The 24,921-nt window shown below is 42.6% G+C and overlaps 1 protein-coding gene across 1 annotated transcript in view; it reads left to right on the top strand.

Moving 5' to 3' along the window:
* The window catches only part of LOC117412133 (plexin-B1-like), a 124,240-nt gene that overhangs the window by 90,468 nt on the left and 8,851 nt on the right, over positions 1-24,921 (top strand). The window contains exons 6-34 of the mRNA XM_058988814.1: positions 553-735; positions 4,214-4,342; positions 5,004-5,104; positions 5,713-5,845; positions 6,531-6,687; positions 7,164-7,272; positions 7,816-7,924; positions 10,701-11,708; positions 12,311-12,445; positions 12,937-13,059; positions 13,236-13,329; positions 13,651-13,817; positions 14,485-14,636; positions 15,679-15,784; positions 16,119-16,255; positions 16,655-16,831; positions 17,257-17,452; positions 17,551-17,790; positions 18,203-18,379; positions 18,996-19,144; positions 19,343-19,443; positions 20,028-20,245; positions 21,120-21,298; positions 21,785-21,851; positions 22,499-22,645; positions 23,111-23,273; positions 23,702-23,805; positions 23,884-23,968; positions 24,601-24,767. Of these exons, the coding sequence (XP_058844797.1) occupies positions 553-735; positions 4,214-4,342; positions 5,004-5,104; positions 5,713-5,845; positions 6,531-6,687; positions 7,164-7,272; positions 7,816-7,924; positions 10,701-11,708; positions 12,311-12,445; positions 12,937-13,059; positions 13,236-13,329; positions 13,651-13,817; positions 14,485-14,636; positions 15,679-15,784; positions 16,119-16,255; positions 16,655-16,831; positions 17,257-17,452; positions 17,551-17,790; positions 18,203-18,379; positions 18,996-19,144; positions 19,343-19,443; positions 20,028-20,245; positions 21,120-21,298; positions 21,785-21,851; positions 22,499-22,645; positions 23,111-23,273; positions 23,702-23,805; positions 23,884-23,968; positions 24,601-24,767 (5,013 nt within the window). The remainder of the gene's footprint in view (positions 1-552; positions 736-4,213; positions 4,343-5,003; positions 5,105-5,712; positions 5,846-6,530; positions 6,688-7,163; positions 7,273-7,815; positions 7,925-10,700; positions 11,709-12,310; positions 12,446-12,936; positions 13,060-13,235; positions 13,330-13,650; positions 13,818-14,484; positions 14,637-15,678; positions 15,785-16,118; positions 16,256-16,654; positions 16,832-17,256; positions 17,453-17,550; positions 17,791-18,202; positions 18,380-18,995; positions 19,145-19,342; positions 19,444-20,027; positions 20,246-21,119; positions 21,299-21,784; positions 21,852-22,498; positions 22,646-23,110; positions 23,274-23,701; positions 23,806-23,883; positions 23,969-24,600; positions 24,768-24,921) is intronic.

The following is a 24,921-nucleotide window of genomic DNA, read 5'->3' as shown; positions in this document are numbered from 1 at the left end:
AACCTCTCCATGCTGCAGTTAATAGCAGGAGTTTTGCCTGGTTGACAGAGTGGCTGTAAGACTTCAAGATGTGATGTCTGTAGCCAAAACTACCATTACGGATTGAAACTAAACTGAGAAGCCAAGTGGTCCTGGGTTCTGGTGAAGTTGTACGGTGTACAGATAGTAAACCCTATCATGGGCTTTGTTTTTGGTATTGGAACGAGTGTGATTGTGGGAGGGGGGGGAGTGTGGCTTTAATACATTCTTTGGAAGTTTCAGTGGAAATGATATACTGTAAACCATTATATCCAACTGTTTGATGATGGAAATTAGCACCCCTAGGATTCTGGCCAAGCTAAGTTAAACAAACGGCTGTAATCTCCTGTTAACAGACCTCGCTGTTTGTTTACATACCACTAATAGCCAGCAGAATGTTCCTCTCCAATTTTAAGTTATTAATAAAAACAGATTGCTCTTATTTTTTTTCCCTTTTTTAATACTTGCTTTCCATGAAGGCCAAGTTGGTCTTCGCAGTTCAAATAACAGGCTTGTTTTTCTCTTTTTCCTCAGAACACCCTCGATGCCTACCCTTGTGGTTCTGACCACACCCCCAGCCCAATGGCCAGTCGAGTTCCAGTTGAGGCTGCCCCGTTATTGGACAGCCCGAACACCCGTCTCACCGCTGTGGCTGTCAGTGTGATGGAGGGACATACCATTGTGTTCCTGGGGGACAGCAAGGGAAACTTGCATAAGGTAACTGCTAAATAAGTGCAGGAGTACTTGTGTGTTTGTCACTGCGCTTCTGTACCTCTGTGCACAATACTTCTCCACGTTCCTATATAGTGTTTGTGTGTGTAACTACTGTATAAGGGTTGAACACTTTCCATAACTCATGATAAGGGCTTGAAGTTTTCAGGTTTTATTTTTGATCACATGACGTCCCTTTTAACCTTATTTTGAGCCGATTCTGTTTCCTAATTAAACAGAAAAAGTTGTTAATTACAAAATAGTCACTTGTTTTACCTTCATATATTGACTGAGCCTGATTCTGTTTCGCTTAATTTTTTTTCAAACAGACGTGGCAAATTGCGTTAATTGCTCAACGCTGATCCTAATTGCATTTCATTCTTGCAGTTGCCTAGTTTATCGTTGTGCTTTTTGTTATTTTCACTTGTTTAACAGAGCTGTCCTGACAGATTATCTTCTCAGTATAAACTGTCCACTACAGATAGTGTACATTGATAGCAAGTCCATCATTTAAAATCGCCTTGATTTGTAGCAAAGAAAAAATTATCTTAACTCAGTCTTTAATTAGTAGTTTATTAGGATGCAGAGACCGCTCAACAACTACTAATTAACATTTAAAGGGAGGTAGAGATTTGGAAAATCAAAACCTAAAAGTTCAAGCCCTACTCATGATGGAGGGCCACCACAGGCAGGTAGAACGCAACGGATTCAACTTGACAAGTCTGCTTGAATTAGTTTAGTTTCAATTGTTCTGGAGGTATATGCAACCATCCCTTAATTATTACCACCTTAATGGTGTACTCTGCAATGCACCAGGTTTGAGACCACTTCATTTGAGCAGCCTTCAATTACATAGGCACCTGTCAACCAAGCAGTCGGCCAGATCTTGCGCATCGTGCCGGGTTTACAATCGAGGAATGCATAGGAGACCGCAAGTTTGTGATGCATAATGCAGGAGTTTTATTTATTTATTTATTTATTTATTTATTTATTTATTGCCAACATCTAAGAAATGTGGGTCAACTTACTGCAGTGTTTATATGAAAGAAGCATCAATTATGGACAAGTGAACAATTGAATAGACACTTGACATGCACTAGGAAATACAGTTAGCGTGCTCTAAGAAATGGGTCACTAATTAAATACAGAATCTCCCAGTCTTTTTCTTTTGACATGCCAATACCCCCTGCTTCGGGGAACACAAAACCTGCAATCAACAAACAGCTTTTCACAGCAATCTATTCATAAATGCATGAGTGCACTGATAAATGGTGTAGTACAGTGTGTTTTTGAATTGGGGTTAAAGAGCAACTTGCTATGAAAATGAAGTAATACAGTTATCGGAACTAATGTATTCTTCCTGTGATTTAGTCACTGTGTATAATTTTCGGTTTCAGTCATCACATCCTGGTGACGTTTTAAAGCTCAGAAGTTTAAAGGCTAGAGCTCTCAGAATTCTGTATAACCTTCTAAAGTGTAACACTGTAGTGCATGTAAGAAATAGAAGAGTACATCAGATGATATTTCATACCCATACCGACTTGTTCTTTTAAGGCAATACATGCCCCACGCAGTTGTAAAAATTTACACATTTTTAGGTTCCACAAAGGTTGTGAGAAGGTTTGTTAATTAGATATATTCTTCAAAATATATTCAATTCACAGATACCAGGGCATTTACGAAAGAAGCGGTCTGAGAAATTCAAGGGAAACTACCACAAACCTACATGGTTTTTAAATGTTTTGTTAGGCCAGAGTCTATATTGCATTGTTAAGTACGATCCTGTGTGCTGTAGCTTTACTGTTTTTTTTTTCCTTGGACGATACTGGCTTAAACAAAGAAGCCCATCGAGCAGGCTCTTAAACACACATTATCCACTAATGCGCTATTTATGGTGCTGTGGTATGCCAGACCATTGCATTTCCTTTCGGAGTACCTCATAAATCTGCTCTTTTGAGATAAACCCCATTGAAATTGCATAGGGTTGCAAATAAATGGAATTGAATCCCTCAGCAGCATTAAATCTCAGAGGAATGTCAGCACTTTCCAAAAATGACCGGAAACTGTTCTCCTGAATGTGATGCTTGGACTGTGAAGAATTCCATGACAACCTTACCATATACAGTAAGCTGCTGTTTGCTCTACTTCTGGGTTTAATTTGAAATGCCTCACAGACAAATAAAAAAATATTCCAAGTAATTAACACGTGAAAGCCTCTTATTTTATTTGTTTTTCCAAAATGTTTCAAATGACTTGTTCAATGTGTTTGGGCTAAGGGTGCCTCAGTAGCTCACTTACTAAAAGCACTGAAATTTGGAGTGCTGCGTGAGTCATGCAGGTGTGGTTTGAACCCAACTTGCCTCAGTATCTTGGTGACATCCATTTCTAGGAGTTAAGTTAACAATTGGCTTGACAGCGGGAATGGAGGTTGGTCATTGATCTTTAGTCCTGATGATCAGCAAGTGGTTTGCAGCAGTGGGACAAATCTGGATGTAAATCTGTGTTAACCTTTTGCTGTTTTTAATTCGCCACAGGCCTGAACCAATGACCAGGTCTGTTAAACAGGCTGTTGAACCAGTGAACGATAGTCGGAGGAGAGCTTCCAGCAGATTCTAAAGATCTATATTGAAATCAGTCTGGATCCAAATGAACAACACGGTTTTTGTATCATTTTGACCAATGGGAATTGTAGCCATTTCTGTTAAGGCAGGGGTTTGGATTGCATACATCAAAAACACGTTTAGTGCCTGTAACTGGGTTACATTTCTCCATCCAGCACTGCATGCATTAAACAGACAACAGTGAATGCTGTACTTTACCGTTAAATTGAACTCCATTGTCGGATACAGTAGCGACAAACGCAACACAAGTGTGTGTCATTAAATTAAACATTAATGATGCGTGAAAATAAAGGTTGACAAACAAAAGCCCAACACTCACTGTTTTTAGTATACCAATGCAAAATGATTTTTGAACACAAGCCATATCAAGACGGGATGTTCATTACCAGCAACCTGTTTTTCTGCTGTGTATGATGTTCATGAGGACTGCAAATGATGTTCAGGAAGTCGTTGGTTTGAGGAGCGACAGGTTTGACACTGTGGTGTTGTGGGGGAAAGGGCTAGCAGTACATGCCTGATAGTTGTTGTGTACAGCTGTAACATGGGGCCACCTTCTGGTAGCAAGTTGTTCTGCAACAAAATGTTTGTTTTGGAGTCACCAGGAGAAGAAAGATATTTTTCCACCAAGCACAGTAGAAGCAGAATGTTGGCCAGCAGCAAAGTGTTATGACCCACAGTGCAAACTAGGATAAAGGACAAGGGTCTACAAGATGAGAATTTTTATCTACTAGAGACCAAAAATGAAACGTTTACTTTTGGAAGTTGTTTCACCCTTTTTTGGTAATATTGTTTTCTAAGTAGGTCTGAACACAGTGTCTGTGTTACTACTTCCAGCTCCACTGACCTCGCCTTTTTGTTTTCAGGTTTTCCTTGGCCCCTCTGGCGAAACAAAGAAGTATGCCACGATAATGATCCAATCAAACGCTGCCATCGGTGGGGACCTGCTGCTGGACCAATCGCAGGAGTATCTCTACATCATGACTCAGTCTATGGTGGGTGTTGCCTCTAGTACCGCATCTAATGTTCTTAATCTGGATCTCAAGTGCTGTAAGAACCCACACTTCAATCAGAACAATCTAGCCGTTATTTTTATTTTTGAATATTACAGCCCTTTTGTTCTTGTGGCAAGGCGGAACACTAATTGCAAGGTCTCCTGACCACAGCACTGTAAAGGGACAGCACTGTAATTTAGAAATTGGAGTACTCGGTCGAAGAGCGAGATGGGGGGGTGGTGGGGGGTTTCAGCTGCGACTTTATCTGGTAAACTCTGAACTTGCCTCCTGTACTGTCCCTTCCATACATGCCCTCTCACCCTATTACAGATATGCTTTTCTGTCTCAGTACCACTTCAAAATGGCAGTGAACTTTCACAGATCTCCATCCTAATTTTTTCAGCTCTCAATCATTTAAATCTGACCTTGGCTACTGCGCTAGTTGAAATCAACCTCCTCTCCCCCCTAAACTAAGCCGAAGAGATTGAACTCTTTTTGTCCTGCCCTCCATGGCTCATGCAATAAAGCTCTGGGATTAGCCTGGCTGACCTTCAGTCGTCTTGTTGTGAGGTTACCCCACTTTCTGAAAAGTGCATTATATAGTCTTGGCATAGCTCCGTAGCAGTTTTTTCTAATGTTCTAATCTGGTTTCTCTGGCTAGGTGGTGAAGCGTCCAGTGGCTGAATGCTCCAAGCACCTAGATTGCCAGTCCTGCCTCTCTGCCAATGATCCGTACTGTGGCTGGTGTGTGCTGGAGGGAATGTGAGTGCAAACCAGGGGTCCACCTGTACAGTTAGACATTTCCAAGTCTTGCAGGCCTCCTCAAAACAAGTTTTTTTAAAACTGAACTCCCTTTTTAATATACTTGCTTTTAAATACAAAAATGCATCGGGTCCACAGTGGCCCGCTTGAAATGTAGGGCGAGGCTTGCAAGCCTGGTTTGAATCCCACTCGGGTTGATCTTTGCTGGGGAACCAGCCCCGCTGAGGAGACCAGACAATTTGGATGTTTTAAAACTGAATGGAAAAGCAATGGCTTTTTAAAAGTATTTTAAGCGTGGCTCACGTTTCTATATCCTGCAGGTAATTTGAAGCTAAAAGGATGCTTATTACCTCATCCAAGCTAGTGTCTAGACACAGAAGTGCTGAAATCGTAGGTGGTGCGCTCCAGGCGTCAAGAAATAATCGTCAAACTCAGCATCTGCCCTGGCTGTTTTATACATAAGCTTATTACATTTTGGTTTTAAACTGAACCAGGAAAGAGAAATGGTCTGATCTGTAATATTTTAAGATCTTGAATATGGTTACCAATCCATTTCCAGGGCACTTCTCTTCCATCATTGTGTTGGCTTTTCTTCCCCTGTGTATCAGGTGTGGTCGACGGTCCGACTGCCTGCGGTCATCGCTGGCTGGTCAGTGGATGTGGAGCTACGACCAACACCAGCAGTGCCTGAGAGTCCAGTCATTGACTCCATCCAACATCAGCAGGGAGGAGAAGAGAACTGTAAGTACTGGGCATAGCTGGGTGGGAACAATAGGGTGCCATTTCAATTCAGTGGACACTAGTAGTCGTATTGGAAACAGTGGAGAGCTGTGAAACTGAGCCATTGTGGTTCAACCATGAGAAGTATTATGATCATAGTGTGTGAAAAAGGAAGCTTAACATTTTGGCAATGGCAAGCAGGGGGCTTCGTCGCTGTCCCCTATGAAGGTCTGGGTCACAAGCAAAGTGTGTTTGGTGTATTCCACATCAGAAAACCGTCACACAATATAACTCAAATGTCACTCTATGCGTGAGAGAAGCCCAGGACTGAATGGCAGAGGGGGTTCATATAATGAGGTGCCTGTAGAGCTGTGACCAGAAGCTCTCATGCCATCTGTTTGACCTTTGACAGTGACATTGTCCCTCGCTTTCCCAAGGCTGAAATGTGCCACAGGGTGTGTGATTGTGTGGAGCTCGGTATGTGCTTTGTTTTTTTCCAAGACCCCTCAACCAGATGTGACTAATCTGAGGACCATAGTTAGTGCTCATTCTCCATAGTGGTTCCCACTAGGCTATGTGCCAAACCTTGTATAAAAAAAAAGCTGTTAAGCTGCAAGCGATTGCACACCCTGAATCCCTAACCCCACTGGGGCAAAGGGAGAGATTAACCCCACCTCTTCCCTCCCTCCTGTCCTCTCCTCTCCAGATCTTCCTCTCGATCCCTGAACTGCCTGCTCTCGTTGAGGAGGAGTCCTATTCCTGCTTCTTCGAGGACTACGAGAGCTCAGCTGTGCTGACTGAGACCGGGGTTACCTGCTCTTCCCCTGATGCCAACAAGGTCCCACCCATCCACCAGGGGGAAGGTGAGTGAGCCCGGGCAGGGCAGGGCAGGGGGCATCCTGTCTGGGGGTGTGCGTGCTACTGGGAGAGGGTCCATAGACAAACAGGACTTTAACCGTTTCTCAAATTTTTTTTTTTTACTTTTGACACTATAGATGACATACATTTATACTACTGCAGGCAGAAACAAGAGCATGCCTGCTTGGTTTAAAGAGATGCCAAGGCAGCTTCAAGAAGAATGATAGGGATTACTTCCAGGTTCCGGAGACGCTCTAGAACTGACTTTCAGAATTTAGAACAGCAAGAGTGTCTTCTGAGTTGGACTTCTCTTTTGTAGTTCTGTTTTTTAATAAACGTTTCAAATGCATCAAAGAAACAGCAAGCAGTCGGAGGAATTCTTTGTTTTGCTGTTAAAAATGCAGGTTTCCAATGAGTTTCTGCTACCATGTTCTTCCCAATGCAATCCCTGAGACTCGTTAATCCTGTGTTGTCTTTGCAGACTACGTGACGGTGAGGCTCTCCCTGCGCTTCCTCAATATCACTGTCTCCTCCACGGACTTCACCTTCTACGACTGCAGTGCTGTGAAACAGCTCTCCAGGAGCATGCCGTGAGTTCACATCCACCTGCTCTACAGGGAGCCCCATTCTAACCATGTGTTTGAATGTCTCAGTAGACACAATAATGTTATGGTCCAGCCACATTGTCCACTAATATCTAACCATCAGGTGGAGAAGATGTCGACCACAAGTTGAAATCATGACCCAAACTTTACATGCATTCCTGCATGTGATTTTGGGATAATGAAAGCTTATTTTCTGAAACACTTGGCCACATTTGATTACATTTTTGCATGGACAAGTTTATTACTCCTGTTGAGACTTGGTCATGGTGACAGACTTATACAATTTCCTGACCAGCCTGTTGTTCCAACCATGTTCTTAACATTCAAACCAGTTATGAAGCATGTAACCACTTCATTGTACCTGTTAAGCCTGGTGTGAAATGGCTCTCCAGGGCCATAGTTGCCCATGACTGACATAGGTAATGGAACCCACTTTTTCGTGGTGCTGACACCTGCACTCTACACAAGTGTGTTAGACGTGGGTAGGAGATGTGTGTGTCACTGAAGTGCCTCGTTTGCTCTGTCTAGGTGTCGTGGATGTGTAAGCAGCCAGTGGGGGTGTAACTGGTGTGTCCATCACCATCTGTGCACCCACAAGCCCACCTGTGAGGAGGGAGTCATCATCTACAACAAGCATGTGAGTCAGGATGTGTGAGTGGGGCTTAAAGGGTTCTTGAAAACCTGCAACGTATTGGATAATTTCTTTAATAAAATCCAGTCCTGGAAAACTGGATTTTGAAATGTAATGTTTTGATGATCATTTTGTTTTTTTTAATTCTTATGTGAAATGCAACTGAACTTTCAGAATGTTTATCGAATGCCTCAATGTTAAACTTAATATGCCTACAATTTTGCTCAAGTGCAACAGAAGTTATCTATGACCAGGAGCGCCCCCCAGAAATCTTTCACATGGTATGCAAAACTGAACCACACCGACATCCCATCTCATGTCAATACAGACTCTGCATCAACATGCTGTAAAGTGTTTCAGCCAATCGGAGTGCTGCATTTTTGTTCTTCCTGAGTTTCACGGCACCTACTCTGTCACATTTAGAAAACTGCAATCAAATTGCACCACCGTTTCCCTTTCTAAAAATGAATAAACACAGTGCACTGCCATCGAGACAGAACAGCAACTACAGTGACAGCCAAATAGTCCACAACAACAATAAAAGGTACAAATAAACCTATTTGAAATACAGACTTAAAACTAGCTCACAAATCTGTTATGCTGGCTCCATTTCTAATCCTTATTCTCACAATCACTACAAGTAATGTAAGCATTACTCACCCCCTAAGCATGGCGTATAAACATAAACTTAAAAAAATAATAATAATCAATAATAAAATAACACAACTTGGCAATTATGTGTTATGATAAGGAAATGTATTATTCACTTTAGCCGCATTCACACTGGGTCTGTTTTCAAGCGGACTCGGTCTGGTTTGTTTGTTTGGTTGATTCAATGTGCTTGCTGTTCACACTTACCTGCGAGCAAAGGGGCCGAGTTCGTTTTGGATGCCAGCTATGGTGTTTTTGTTTGTGGTCCTTTTCCATTTTTTTCAGGACCGAGTTTGTTTGTGTTCACAATGCAGTTTTCAGGTGCACTCTGCTCGTTTTATATGGTGTGTGAACCGGATCCTGCAAGGCATATTGACAAATGGCAGCTATTGATGTAGTGCTCTGGTTTTTAATATAGTGTGTTTTAGTTTCTTGCATGTTGCTGTAAACCCTGGGGCAGCACTTCGCTAATTCAATGAATACATTTCTTGAATGCAGTTTATGCAATTCTGCACGGTTCTCCTAATGTCAGCATTAAACGAAGTAATAGGAGAAAAGACTTCACTATATTTTACTATTGTTGTGTTTTGTCCAGTTCGGCTTGGATTTTGGTGTCTGACAACATTTTCTATCAGAGCTTCAGTTTCTCGCACTGTCCATGTAGTTTAGGATTACCAGATCTCCAGTGAAAACGGGGACGTTAATTTTATTTTTTTCTTCAATTCACTGACACCGTAGCAGCTCTGAAGCCGTTAACAAAAATAACAGCATATAAAACAACACAATAATAGTTTCAAAATTAAACATCGGGTGCATTTATTGCAGATCATAACTCCTCCATTATTTACTTTATATTGCCATCTAGGTAAAACATGTTATATGTACAAAAAGCCAGATATAAAATATAAATCAGCTATTACCATTTAAACATATGGTATACACATAATCAGAATGATTAAACAAATAATCCATAAGATTGTTTGTTTGTTTGTTTATTTTATTTTTGAATGGTGCTAACACACAACCTAATACATTACTCTGCTATTAACTTGCTGAGCACGCTAATACAATTTTTTACTTAAAAATACAATAGCATAACCGGGACAATTTAACAAGTTTACCGTTTCCGACCGGTACAAAAAGTGAAAGCTGAAAACTGTGACAATGTTAATTTTCCCAGAATGTCTGGTAACCCTAATGTAGTTCCCCCGAGACATTTTTTTTGTTTGTTTTTTTGCTCTACTTGTTTCCTCAGAATTATTATCTAAACCATTAAATGTTTACTTCCTAGTCAGGTTACCTTGTATAGTTTGTTTCCTATGTGCAAAAGGACAGAGTCAAGCAGTTGTTCACATTGAGGTTTAGCAAGCGAACCACTCTGTGTGTTTGCCAACTGGACTGAGACCACCTCTTCAGGTGGACTCGGTATGGTTCGTTTCCCAATCGGACTTTATTGTTCACACTTCGCACCAAACATAATGAGTGCGACCAAACCCTCTAAAACGGACCCAGTGTGAACAAACTGATAAAATTAAAATACAAATAAAACTTGTATAAATGTGCACTTACCAAGCTCAATCCTGGAAGAGCAGCAGAATTCAGGGAATGCAGTGCTAACATTCAATGATGCCAACATATTTTCTGTGCTTATAACTCCACCACTGTTAAACAGACAGTTTGGTGCTTTTACTAGATTTTATATTTTTTTCCCTCTGACATCTGGCTTCAACCAACCTTATCTGCTTCTGTTTGCTCATTACTACCACTAAATAAACAGTACAATCCTATAAGCTTAAAATGTCTGTTTCGCTTCAACCGATCGCACGAGATTATATACAAGTCCACTCCTATGAAGCCGAAATGTTGCAAACCAATGTTAATGACCATCCTCATGAGTGAATTAACCACAGCACTCTGAACACTCCTCAAATATTCTTTAAGTAGAATAAGTCTTCTTGTAGAAGGAGAATGTATGCAAAATTAAGTAATGCAGAGTAACTTGGAACAGTGTGATTCGTCTGGTCATTCTGTCGTCAGATTTGAATGAATGCAAGATGGATTCCGAAATGAGATTAGGTGAACAAAAAAGAACCTGTTTTATTTAACTTCTCTGTCTGTCTCTCATCTGCAGTTTGCCCTTCCTACTCCACCTCCCCCTTCAGTGACGCCAGTGATAGTGTTTTCTACAGCACCTCTGCCCTCCACTTTGGCTCTAACAACATTACCAACAACCGTCCTTACTGTAACAACTACCACCACCACCACCACCACTACTACTGCTCCCACTACTACAACTACACCGCCCACGACTACGACTACTCCTCCTCCCACAACTACTTCTCCCATGACAACAACAGAGAGTCCAACTACAACAGAGCCCATCCCAACGACTGTCCAGCCAGCCACAGTTCCCACAACACTGCCTACATCCACAGAACCGACCACCCTGCCAACCACTCTAGCTGCCACCACCACCAGCACCACCACTGCTTCTACTGAAGCAACTGCAGTGGCCATGCCAGCTGAACACACGGTACCCGTTCTGGTTGAAGAAGAGACAACTGAAGAGGAGATTGTGACGACAGCCCACTACACCGACCTTCTAACGATGAACCATGCGGTGGTGTTAGATGAGACTGAAGTGCCACCTTCCCCACAGCCTACAGCAGGTGAGGATAGGAACACAAGCCCGTTTACCACCCCAGCTCTCCTTACCTTCCAACCCTTCGTTGCCTCTGTGACTGCTTCCCCCGACCCATCGAATGACACCATCCAGCTCAATGACGCTCTGTCAATAGTAGAACCTCCTCATGACATCCTGCCGCCCACTGTGACCCCCACCCAAAGCCCGACTGACCCCTCCCCTTTGGAAACGCCTTCTGATTCGGACTCGGAGTTTGAATTTCCCATCGCAGAGATGCAGCCCACTGTGATCTCAGAACAGCTCCAGGACGCTGGCTCGGACCCAGTTGCCTGGTTTGAGGAGGTGCAGATGGAAAATGATACGGCCCCGTTCTCGGCCACCACGCTCCTTTCTGGAGACGGCGATGCAGAAAATGTGTCCCTCACCTTCCCACGCATGCTGGACCCAGACTTGGAATTCGATTACCAGTATGACTCCCCGGGATTCTACACAGTGGTGAGTGCCAGTCTAAACTTAGAAATGAATGTACTTCTATTTAGGGGCACGCTTCTTAATAAATAATAAATGCCATACAATTAAGCCTTGTCTCGTCAACAAACTGTAACAAAGACTCCTTTTACCAGAATGCATGTGATTCTTAAATGATGCTGTGCCATTTAGATGTATTTGTTTTTTGTTAGACATGTAAACAGTAACTTTTACAGCCATATTATCCCCTGCTGTGAATGGCTTGTATTGGAAGTGGTGGTCATACGTACTGTACTTGTCACACTTCACATTTTTCCATATCTGGAGAATGGCTAACCCATTGGAAACTTGTTGTTATCCTTATTTAGCATAAGTTTATTGAATGTCTGATTCAGTGGGAAATAGGGGGTGTCTGTCCATCACTTAATATTGGGATTTTAAACATTTCATTGCTAATTCTTCAATACTGTTTTGTATGTATGTCACAGTCAGCAGCTTTTTCATCATACTGATTGCTGTAGTTTTGAATTTACAGGGGATGTATGTTCTGGCTAAACTTGTTTAAAATGATTCTGATAAACGCTGTGTCTGTGAAGCTCTTACCCTGGTTTGGTGTGGTTCTTGTGCAGGGCGAGGAGGCTGTCGCTGTCAGCTGGGGACCTGCAGACTGCCCCTGTGTGGAGAGTGTCCAGGGGTCAGCCCTGTTGCCTGTCAACGTGGAGAGGAAGATCACACTGCTGGGCAAGAACCTCCACCTCTTCCAGGTACCTCAAGGAAATCTAGAATCAAACCTATTTCACAAAGTGTCCATCAAGAGAAGCAGTGATAACCTACTGGTTATCTTTGGGTTTATTCCCCAGCTGATTTAAAAAAAATACTAGATGTTAGAGAACTTGTGTACTTGTATACCCCAAATATGTAATACATTACTTAGCAGTAATTGATTAAATTCATTTGTATTGCTATTGGCAGAATGCCCTCTCTAAAGAGTATTTCTTTGCTGGCGGTATGCCCATAGCTTTTTTTATTAGCTTATTTTTTATGTATTGCAGCCTATTATTTATGCCAGCATAATTACAAAAAGAAAATCAATGATCCACAAGTTATTGGACGAGCAAAATATACTGAAGCTCTCAAAGACTTCAAGTTTTGAATACCAGAGAATCTTTTTATTCACAATCCACACCCCTAAACAATATCACTGCAGTATTAAGAATGGATCGTTGCAACGTTCTCCTCTTGTTCTTTGCTGAAGGATCACGAGCTGGATTACGAGTGTGTGTTTGTGATCGAGGGGAGGATGGTGGTCGTGGACACCTATGTGGAGACTGACGAGCTGGATCCATCCCTGTATTACCTCACCTGCCAGCTCCACCGGGTAGGGAACACCAGATATACCTTCTTGAAGTGGCTAAATAGAGGTCCGTTTTTCAAAAACATGTTCTGATTTGATATTTAAAGTTTGGTTTTGTTTGACTGCTTAATCAGTTCACTGCTGTACTGTAGCTGTTCCACATAAGCTGATCCCAGCTCTCCTGCTTCCTCCTGTTGCAGTACACCTACTCCGCCCAGCAGGAGGACTATAACGCTGTGGTCTACATCAAGAGGAGGGACACCTACCGCGTGGACAGTGCTCAGGATCTCTATGGTAGGTTACTGAAGCAGTGAGGTCAACTGGACGTTTCAGCGCATGTCTTCAATACAGTACTGATAAAGACGTTCTCCGAAAGTCATTGCTACATTTCCATTTGCAACTGGGAGCACGGTTTGAAATCGGACTCGTTCTTTTACACCAGCAGCAGATCGAGATTCAATTAATTAGAAATTAATTAACTGATTTCATGGTGCAGATGGAAATGTGGCTTTAGAAACGAAACCGTGTGATGTATTTTTAAGTTATGCCTCAGAGTGGGTATTCATACTCTTTAACCCTGTCCTGAAGCTTGCAGTGTGTCGTTTTGTGTTGCAGTGACCCTGTATAACTGTTCGGCGGGGCGAGCTGACTGCAGTCGCTGTCAGACTGCAGATCCCAAGTACAGCTGTGTATGGTGTGGAGGGGGGCAGTCCAGCTGTGTTTACAAGGAGTCCTGTACTGAGGAGATCAAGCAGACCTGCCCTGCACCCCTTATTCACTCTGTGAGTAGCACCTTCCCCTTTCTGTTCTTACATGAAAACAGTGTCCAAAAAGTACAGTGATAACAGACCTTGAAGTGGATGTAGCAACAAAGTAATGCCATAAGTTTTGCATGTTGCGCACCTCCATTTGCTGCATAGGTCTCAACTGTGCAGGTTTGAAAGAAACGCATGTTGTAGCCATTGGGCATTTTCATTTTAAATCCTCATGTTACTTGGTTAAAAAAAATCTCAGTTGTTATGCCTTACTCCAGGATGTCACTTCCTATGTAATTTCACCACCGCAGTGTCTTCTGTGTCAAAGCCAATAGGGGAAGTAGTAGGTTGGTCAATGACAGGAGAGAAGGTATTGACAATTTGGGGCAATTTCTATTTAACATTTAGCATCAAAATAAAGGTAGTTTCTGTGTAGTTGTTATATAGAAGGTGACTCCTGGGACTATTAAAAGGTTTTGAGATATTTAAACATTTGGCAGGATGATGCAGGTTTAATTATTCAGTTACAATAAAAATGAAACTACACCTGAAATGTACGTACACACCTTTTACTATCATCTCATGGTGCAGGTCACTTTGATTAACACTGGAATTGCAGCATGTTTCTGTAGTTACTTTATTAATATTTTGACATCCTGTTCCTTAACCCACTGTAAACTGCTTTTCTGCTTAGATTGAACCCCTGTCTGGTCTGGTGGAAGGAGAGACTGTCGTCACCATCTCGGGTTCGAACCTGGGTCAGAAGTCTCAGGATATCGAGCACACCGTGTCTGTGGCGGGGATACCCTGTACAGTGGACCCCAGCAGATATGAGGTCTCCACCAGGTAGGGTCTGAACCGCACGGTTAAGTATTGGCAGAATACATTGAAATGTCCCTGTCTCCTATTGGCCATTGCAGTTTCCACTTCATTTCTATAGTGTTCATTTTGAAAAGTCTAATGGTGCAACACCATAGAGTAGCCCTTTCTTCCATGTTGGTCCGCATTTATCGGAGTCCCCCATGCTTTCTTTCGGAGTCCCCCATGCTGGGCAGAAAGAATTCAGTTATATACAAACTGTGCCATTCTGCATTACTGCAGCTGTAAATGGGAGGAGTTGAATATTTCCTCTTCAATGCACTGTCTGTCCAGTGGAGAGAACATTGGGGGACTCTGAAACTGTGATCCCATGAGATGTAGAGGGGTGCTTCAGAGATGTTTCAGACTTGAGGTATGGAAATTAAAGTTGAGCTGAACAATAATGGAGGCAGTGACACAGATACTCCAGCTAATTCAGAGTAGCAAACTGCATTTCAATCCTTACTTGCTGTTATCTTAAACCATGGAGAACATATGACCTCCTATGTTGCAAATATATCCTACTGTTACAGACTTCTTCAATACCTGTAACATACTGACTTACAACTGATACCTTCTGTTACTGTTTGATCTTTTGTTTTAAAAAGGTAGAGTAATATTCCTTATTGCCCTTAAACACACAATGCACTTTCTGTTGTAATAAATATTAGAGAAAAGGCTGATTTTATAAATGTAAGTTGTACCTTCTGTCTAAGCGGTGAAAGCTATCCAGAAAATATCATTCATTTTAAATGTGCAGACTTAATCACAGAGAAGATAAGAATGGGAAACAGTGTGACCAGGAAAATTCGGAGCTCTTGAAACATGTTTAGTTTCTTTATTGCATATTGCTTAGCCCTTCGTTTTAGCAATGTCAGAATTTGCCACAAGGGGCAGTACTGTGACATGACAGCATATCTCATCATTGGCACTGGTTAAGTGCTTCAGAACTTTTTGTCTGAAGGGTAGAAAATGTTGCTGCTTTGTTGCAATAATCATTAAGATGTTGATGGAAACTTGTATCCCGCAGGATTGTGTGCATGACGACCGCCAGCGATGGGCCGAAGTCTGGCCACGTGTCTGTGGAGGTCAATGGAGGAGGTCATGGTGTTTCCACCCAGGTGTTCACTTACCAGGTGAGAGCAAAGCCATGTGTGCAACACAACATCTGAACGTGAGCCTGGTCTTTAAATGACTGTCTTGTCTTTCTTTGGGTAGAATGCACACACCAGCTGTTTTCTTGGGTCCAATGTTAGTGTTATTTTAGTGATGACAAGCTAAAGAAGGTCCTTGGCAAGTTACCTTGCAATTGGACAAGCAGTTCTCTAGATATGTATGCAAAGCGTGTGACATACCGATGCTTGTATATACATGTTTCCATTCATAATGATCTAGGACTTATTGTTAACTATTAGGTAATGATTTGATAGAATTCATTTTAACTGTACTGACTCCTCTCTGCCCCTCCAGGACCCAGTTTTGGAGAGCATCTCCCCCCAGCGTGGCCCGAAGGTGGGCGGGACCTCCCTCAACATCACAGGCAGCAAGTTACTGACGGGACGTCCCAGTGAGGTCAGCATCTTCGTGGGAGACATCCCCTGTGTCATGTGAGTGCCAGTCCCTCAGCACAAAGCCTCTTGGACAGAATCTTGGTGTTCCCACATTAAATCTATTTATCTCCAGGGAGTTTTTTTTTATGTTGCTGTTTGCCTTTTACAGTTTTATATTAACAGCAAAATAATAATAAAAATAACAGCGCTTTAAATTAAAATTGAAAAAATGTATGGTAGTTGGAATCCACTGTTTCAGATTCAGTATTTTATAAAATATTTAACTTGCTGTAATGCTCATAAGAGTGTAATTTTAACTCAAGGTGTTCATTGTAGACTCATTGTTTCTTATTATTTCGGCAATGTTACCTTTTACATTGAAAAATGCAGATTTACCACCCAGTTCATTATCAGTCAGGCCCAAAGCCTTAATTGGTTTCCTGTTTGCTCCCTCAGTTCCTCAGAGCTGCAGGATGATTGGTTACAGTGCCAAACTGGCCCCAGTAACGTCACGGCCGAGCTGACTGTCCGGCTGCGGTATGGGCAGAACGAGAGGCGACTGCAGGGCACTCTGTACTACTACACTGAGGATCCCAACATCACCCAAGCCGGCCCACCAAAGAGCTTCCTTGGGTAAGGGTCCTGGTGGATACTTGGGAGGGTGTGGAGGGAACAGCAATGAGGATGTCACAATGCCTGTTTGTTACATGATCAGGCAACCTTGTGTTACATCCCTTTAACATCCTTCTCACACACTCCTCCGGTACCCTGCCCAAGCAGAAACACCATAGCAGGGCTCCATATTATCGGCCATCCATTCAGTATTTAGTCCTACAGCCACCAGGCAGAGTTTACACATTAAATTAAACTGATAAAAAAGAATAATTAAGATCTGTCAATTGATTTAGCAATACTCCCTTCAAAGAAAATAACTGGGTGCAGGACTAGTGAGTTTCTCAGCCTGTTCTTCTATACAGGACTGTTTTAGTGGAGAATGGAAGAGGTAACAGTGAACCTTTACAATGCTTTGGCAGTAACAGAGGTACTTGTGTTTTCAGTGGGGGGCGGGTAATCCGGTTGTTCGGACACAATCTGGACGTGGTGCAGAGTCCGAAAATCCAGGTGACTGTCTCGCCAATGAAACAGCGGAGAAGGCGAGGGGGTGTGGAGGCCCAGGACAGGTCACCACGTCGACACAGGCGTATCGTTCCGGACACGGGATGCCCTGAAGATACTCTGTGTTCCATCCAACAGGTGAGCTGGAAAAAAACCTTGTGATCGTCTAGTGTAAATTGTATTACAGTTTCAGACTCTACACCTCGAAATGGACTGTGTTTCTTTTGGTCCTCTAGTTTGTGGAGCCCTGCCAGGTGAACACCTCCTCCCTGATCCTGTGCAAGAGCCCAGCTATCAGGACGCTGCTGAGAAACGCCCAGGTAACCGTGGAGTTCATCATGGACAACCTGCGAGTTGACTTCAACAGCGTCAGCCAGACCCGCTTCTCCTACGAGCTGAACCCCAGGCTCAAGCCACTCAACGGGGTCGACAGCAAGCCCTACCGACACAAACCAGGCAGCGTCATCTCTGTTGAGGTACGAACTCTACCTTCACATCGAGCTTGGTGCTGGGGTAACCCTAAAGATGTAATAACCAAGGCGTTTCCTTGCCTCTCTTCACAAGTTCCTTATCTTGCCAGAAACATATGTCCATGTAGAAGAACTTGGTTTCCTCTCCCCATTCATTTCCTGTGTAACAGATAATCGTTCCTCCACCCCTCCCATGGGGTCCTATTTACCTATAACACAGGAAGTGAACTTCTAGCAATTTTGTTGGATCCTAAATGTGAAAAAAAAAGTCTGTATTAAGACACTACAAACCAGTGGCGTTCAGAGTTATACTGTGGGGTTACTTATCTGCTGCAACCCCACTTGGTATTAATACTGTATATTTACTACTACTTGGCTCCTCATGCTCATGCCCATCTGTGTCTCGTTCTCTGCCCAGGGGGAGAACCTGGATCTGGCCATCTCCAAGGAGGAGGTGCTGGCTATGATTGGTGAAGGGAACTGCTCAGTGAAGACTCTGTCCAGGAATCACCTGTACTGCGAGCCACCCCCTGAGCAGCCATCGCCACGGCGACGGAAGAAGCGGGATGGAACTGACTCTCTTCCGGAATTCATTGTGAGTGGAGCTTTGTGCTTTTATCATGGAGAATTTAACATGGAGAATTCAGTTTCAAAAGGGGCTTCAGTTGTGGTAATGCATATTATTGACACAGATGGAAATTGCAATGAATAGCATATGGATTATAACTTCTCAAGTAATCTGCTACTGCTCTTTCTCTAATACCGTCTCCCCTCCATTTCAGTTTCATTTCAAGCTATGTGTTAAGAACTATTAATCTGACTAGGTATACCCTTTATACTGTAAAAGTTAACTACAGCAAATTGTCATGGTAATTTTGCTAGTTTTCCCATGATATACTAGGAATCTGCCACATTTTACCATGGTTTGCCAAACTTACCTGTGCTTTTACCATGCTTTCAGTATGCTTTAAACTTTGCTATTCTTTTACCATTGTAAATGTTTGTAAGGGTAGGCATTTTAGCACGTGTGGGTATTGAATGCCCTCCTAGATTACAGTGAACTTGCTTGGACGTCTGTTTATTTCTACATACTGTGGGTCCTAGTGACTTGCACCTGATTGGCTCAGCTATTGTTCTTGGATGTTCCATTCTACAGTCTACTGTTGTGTGTTGCTAGTGAGATGTGAATATTTGTGATTCTCTGACTGCAGGTCCAGATGGGTAACTTGAGGTTTGTGCTGGGGAAGGTCCAATACGACACTCAGAGTCTGTCCACTTTCCCACTGGAGGCACAGATTGGAGTAGGCGTGGCAGCCTCCATTGTAGCCCTTATTGTCCTGATCATTGTGCTCATATACAGGTATGTATCAAACTTATTTGCACATAATTACTCTTAAATGCATAGGCAAGATAACCAAGTCAAACATGTGTTTTTTTTAGATTTTCTTTTTTTTATCACCTGGGCCCACAAACTGCATTCATGGGAACATCTAAAATGTAAATTGAAACCACTCTGTTTGTAATGGAGTAGCTAAATGAGCTGCTTGCTGTCTTTTAGGAGGAAGAGCAAACAAGCTCTGAGGGATTATAAGAAGGTGCAGATCCAGCTTGAAAACCTGGAGACCAGCGTGAGAGATCGCTGCAAGAAGGAGTTCACAGGTGGGGAAGAGCAAACTTATCTAGGCTCTTCTTATGTATCCAAGTCTATATTGTGTCCATGCCAAGTCTCTTAAATGACATATGCCCAAGCTTTCTCTTGTAATGCAGAGTCATAGACCAGAGGCACAAAAACGTAGTAAGTTTCACCTGCTACTGGTAGAATTGTTATATGGGGCAACTGAAGCTTTAGAAAAGCTTCAGTTTCCACTTGCAACACCAATAGCATCCTTTTAAATTGGCATCTTTTTAGTTTCTAGTCATCCTAATTATCAAGGCGTACAACAATTGCTAAATTCTGGGTTACAGCTGAAATACTAACATCAAAACACTCAATTAGTCAACATCCAACAACAATTTTGAAGATCATTAATAAAGCCCCATTGACCACTCTTTTATGATATTTAACCAACATGTCCTCATAGCTCATGAAATGGATTATCCCCGTAACTCTTCTCTGTGCCGTCATGTTTCCTCTATAGTGGGGTTACTGGATGCAGGATTCTACTGTAGTTCCTAAACTCTGTCACGTTCACCAGGCCTGGCTGAGCACCATTGGTTTAACGCCCTGTCTCTCCCCCCTGCAGACCTCATGACTGAGATGATGGACGTGTCGAGTGACCTGGTGGGATCGGGGATCCCCTTCCTGGATTACAAGATGTACGCCGAGCGCATCTTCTTCCCCGGCCACCGGGTGTCTCCCCTGCGCAGAGACCTGGACGTGCAGGAGTGCCGCAGACAGACGGTGGAGCAGGGGCTGGTGCAGCTCTCCAACCTGCTCAACAGCAAGCTCTTCCTGACCAAGGTGACGAGGCTTCCCTTCCACAGCAGCCAGACTGCTTTAAAATCAAGAGCTGCTGCTCGAAGAATGAAGGGATCATCAGTGTGCATATGAAGCATGTCTGTACAGACACTCCACACACTCCTTTCCACTATGCACAATCAATGCCAGAACTGTGTTGGTGTTAGTGGAGATCACACACCATAATGACACTGTAATGAAGGGTGAACAATAATTAGGATAGGACCATTGGGACCTCTTTTTTCCCCAGCCTATAATGTTGGATGTTTGCGCATTTCATACTAGTTTTGTGTTAGTGAAGTTTTATGATTTCAATACAGAATCTGGTATCTACTAAATCTCTGAATATATCTTCAGTCTGAGTGGTGTTCTTGATAACACTCTCTAAACACTCTCTTTTATATGTTTTAAAACTACTCCTTGTTGCTTTTTAACCCCTTCAATAAAGAAGTTGGATATGGAACTTCTTTGGCCGCTGCACCCTGACTACTGCTTTACAGATCAGTCCTTTTAAGTAAATGAAAATGTTTTTAATTGTGTGAACACAAACCTAAATATATATTGGGCTGAAGGTCTCATGTAATCATTCCTTAAGTACTTCTGCCAGGTACATGCATTAAAACAGCTCTGTACAACGATCGCCTCGTGAAGTACAGTATAAAACAAACGATGTGTAAGTGTTTAAACACGTAAGATACGTAATGAGTGCACTGAAGCAGCGTGTAGTCTGGTAGCCCTTTTTCGTCTTGTATTCATACGTTTATTTTTCAATGGCTGTTTAAGAACTCCCTGGTGATCGGTGTGGCTCAAAAAAAGGTCAGACAGCGGTGCCTTTAAAGTGCAGTTTTTCTAATTGTGGTGTGCCGTTTCGCTCCAGTTTATCCACACCCTGGAGAGCCAGCGTACCTTCTCCCCGCGGGACCGCGCCTACGTGGCGTCTCTCCTGACTGTCTCCCTGCACAGCAAGCTGGAGTACTTCACTGACATCCTGAAAACCCTGCTCAACGACCTGGTGGAGCAGTATGTGGCCAAGAACCCCAAACTCATGCTCCGGAGGTGAGGCCTTATCGGCAGCCCGTTTACATTGGAGTTTTCCATTTTGTGACTGATTAGTCCATTATGTATAAATATTTGATTTGTTATAGATTTGGATAGTCTTAGAGCACTCTACAGCAATCCCAGATGCCTGGAGGATAACGTTTATAGGGCTTAAATTAATTATGTTGGAGGAAATTGCATTAATTTCACATTAGAAACTATAACTACTGTCATTTAAAAAATGGCAAAAGGGAGGCTTATTGATTTTACTATGGCAAATGTAATAAAACCTATTTCAGCTTAAGTACTGCAGAAATGTACTGTACTGTGTGGTCCCACAGCTCTATCAAAACACTTCCCAGAAGTGCAGTTATAAGGAATTGTATCTGGTGTTAATGAACTGGCGATTGAATTCAGTGTTTATTGATGAAAACTGAAATACAGAAACTGCATTATGTCATGTTGTACAAACCTGCTGTACCGTAACTGATCTGTGCCTTTAAGGACCGAGACTGTCGTAGAGAAGCTGCTGACAAACTGGATGTCTATCTGTCTGTATGCCTTCCTTCGGGTGAGTGCAACTCCTTCCATAAAGAAAACTGCTTTTTAAATCGAACAGTAAACTATGAATACGTTTTATCCACAGCAAATCTGTTCAAAATAATCATGCATTATCCCATATTGGGCATGTGTTCTTTTTTTTATTATTGTAAAACTGGACACTGTTGAATTGTGAATATTTAGGTACTCGATTGTGAATCAATCTTGGCATCATAACTGTTTTGAATAATTTTAAAATGCTTTTGAATTATTTTGATTGAAAATGTAACGTTGGGTATGGAAGGTGCCTAAGTCACTCGGCCATTTTGAACTGCTGTCATGAGGGAAAAGAAACGTCCCTTAATGATGTTTGAAGAATATCTTGGAGAAGCCTGTCTTGTATCTGTATAAAACACTTTACATGCATGTGGTTACTCTAGGTGTCATATTCCCCCTGGTGGTTGAATCCCATCATTTGGTGCCTCCACCTCCCAAGTCTCAATACCCTGCAGTAGATGTTTTTGCACACAAGTGCAATGGCTTATCCACTTTGCATATGCAGTGCAACAACTGAAATTGTAAACGCTCACTCCATACAGACTTTATTCCAGGTTTCTCTGTAATGGTTTGTTTCTTGTAAACCAGCGTCTCCTTATAACCCCTGTGCTGTTTCTGTAGGATTCTGCAGGAGAATCCCTTTACATGCTTTTCAGGGCTATAAAGCACCAGGTAGACAAGGGGCCAGTTGATGCCGTCACTGGGAAAGCCAAATACACCTTGAATGATAACCGGCTGCTGAGGGAGGACATAGAGTACCGCACGCTGGTAAGAACTGCCCGGGCTAACCGAGGTGTCTCTGAACACAGCAGCTCATATTCTATGTTGCAAGTGACCACCTTCCCCCTAAAATAATTCCAATAACTGCTATAGAAAAGCGCCAACATCTAAAAAAAACTATGAAAATCTGCCCTTGCTAACGCAGTGGGATTGTACTATAAATATGGGGCAATACTAGTTCAGTTTAGAAGTTAGCGAAGTGTTAAATTTGTTTTTGGCAATGTCAACAATATGCAGGTTAACTACAGGTGTGGGCTCCAGTGTTTAATTGAAACAGCTGTATGTGTTCAGTGTGAGTCAAGAATCTAGTTTGAAGCTGCTCATTCTTTTCAGAACTGTTTTACACACCCCTGGTCAAAAATTTAATTTGCAACTGGAGGAAAGGGAGTCATTCTTCTGCCGGCTTGCCATTAATGTGTGTGTGTTTCTCGACGGTTCTCATTGCCCTCGCAGACTCTAAATGTCCAGATGCAGGGGGGAGGGAACGAGGCTCAGCCTGTGCAGTCCAAAGTTCTGGACTGCGACACCATTACCCAGGTGAAGGAGAAGATACTGGACCAGGCTTATAAAGGGACTTCCTTCTCCCACCGGCCTCACACAGACTCCCTGGACCTTGGTAAGGGCCATTTAAACATTTAAATATTTTCAGTTTAAAAAGTAGAGTGTGTACAGTGTAAGGTTATTTTATACCTACAGTCTCATCTACATTAATGCTGTTGTATGAGTGAAGGCTTTTCTTCCCAATATGTTAAAATGCAAATGTTTAAACATGTTCAATCTTATAGTTTAAACGTTTAACAAATTAAACTGAATCCAACTTCCTCATTTCAAAATAAGTGAAGGAGACAAACGATAAAGACACCCACTGAAACGATTTGCCTACTCTTACAAGTATTACCCTAATACAGGTTTCACTGTATGTTATTAAATAACCCAAACTTGGATTTCCGGTATTGAGGGAAAAGTAATTCAAGCAGACACAGGTTTCAGATCATGTTGTGAAATGAGGGCTGAAATTGAAGCCTGGTATAATCTTTGTTTCAGAGTGGAGGTCAGGGGTGGCAGGTCACCTGGTCCTGTCAGATGAAGATTTGACCTCCATTGTTCAGGGGAACTGGAAACGCCTGAACACCCTTCAGCACTACAAGGTAAGCTGCTCCATGACCAGCTTTGTACAGGCACAAGGCAAACCTTCATCTCTTACTCTGTGTGCATTTCCCTCATAGGTACCAGATGGAGCGACAGTGGCTCTGGTGCCAAGAAACAGCAAACACATCCACCATGACAACCATGATTACGTGGCAGGGGAAAGTGAGTACGGTTTGAAAAAGAAATACAGGTCGTTCTAAACATTAATTTTAGCACTGTATGTAGCGGTACTAACTTCACAATAAGTAATGATAATTAAATAAATGAATGTTACTTATTAAACTACAGGCATGATTTGATTGATATAAACAGTGGTGTAGCTAAATACCACCATTGTTTAAATCATTAAAAGACGGAGACCTGAGAACCAACATCTCTACCATTATGTACAACTGTCTCACTGTATTTAAACTGTGGAGCTACAGTTGAACCCTACTATCTGCTACAGATGACCTGTGAAACCGGTTAGGCAAAATAAGAGCTCTTCCTGTGACAGGCAGTGCCATGCAATCCACAATTGTGGTACTTACAAAACTTTGGGGTGGGACAACCCACTGTAGTTTCCTATTGGAAAATAGTTTATTTGATCTTTCAAAATGATGCAGATCGTGTGTCAAGTTAACAGCCCTGACCAGTGTTCTAACACACCAAAGGGTTCAAAGACCCTGTTTAATCTTGGACTAGCCAGTGTTACCCAAGGTAAAGTGGTCCAAAAGTAGAGTTTATTGGAATTGAGATTGTATTTGTACCTCCTAATTTAAGTATTTGAAGATCCATCAATGTTCCCATTTCAGAGACCCCGATGCTGGAGGATCTGGACGAGGGTGGGATTAAGCTCTGGCACCTGGTCAAGGCCAACGAGGAGCCCGATTTGCCCAAGCACCGGAAAGGCAGCATGCGGGAGAGGGAGAGAGCCAAGGCCATCCCCGAGATCTTCCTGACACGGCTGCTGTCAATGAAGGTACTGCACCCACCCAGTTATATTCATAAGTTATTAACACTGTTCATGTAGACCAGAGAAGCACACTGAATAAAGCACAACATTAAGAATACACAAACGTCTGCTGTTACTCTCATCAATAATTCCACGCTGCAGAAAGATGCTGATCCTCTGA

Source organism: Acipenser ruthenus, chromosome 16 (assembly GCF_902713425.1).
Source record: "Acipenser ruthenus chromosome 16, fAciRut3.2 maternal haplotype, whole genome shotgun sequence".
Lineage (NCBI taxonomy): Eukaryota > Metazoa > Chordata > Actinopteri > Acipenseriformes > Acipenseridae > Acipenser > Acipenser ruthenus.
This window is presented reverse-complemented; position numbering and strand designations above follow the sequence as displayed.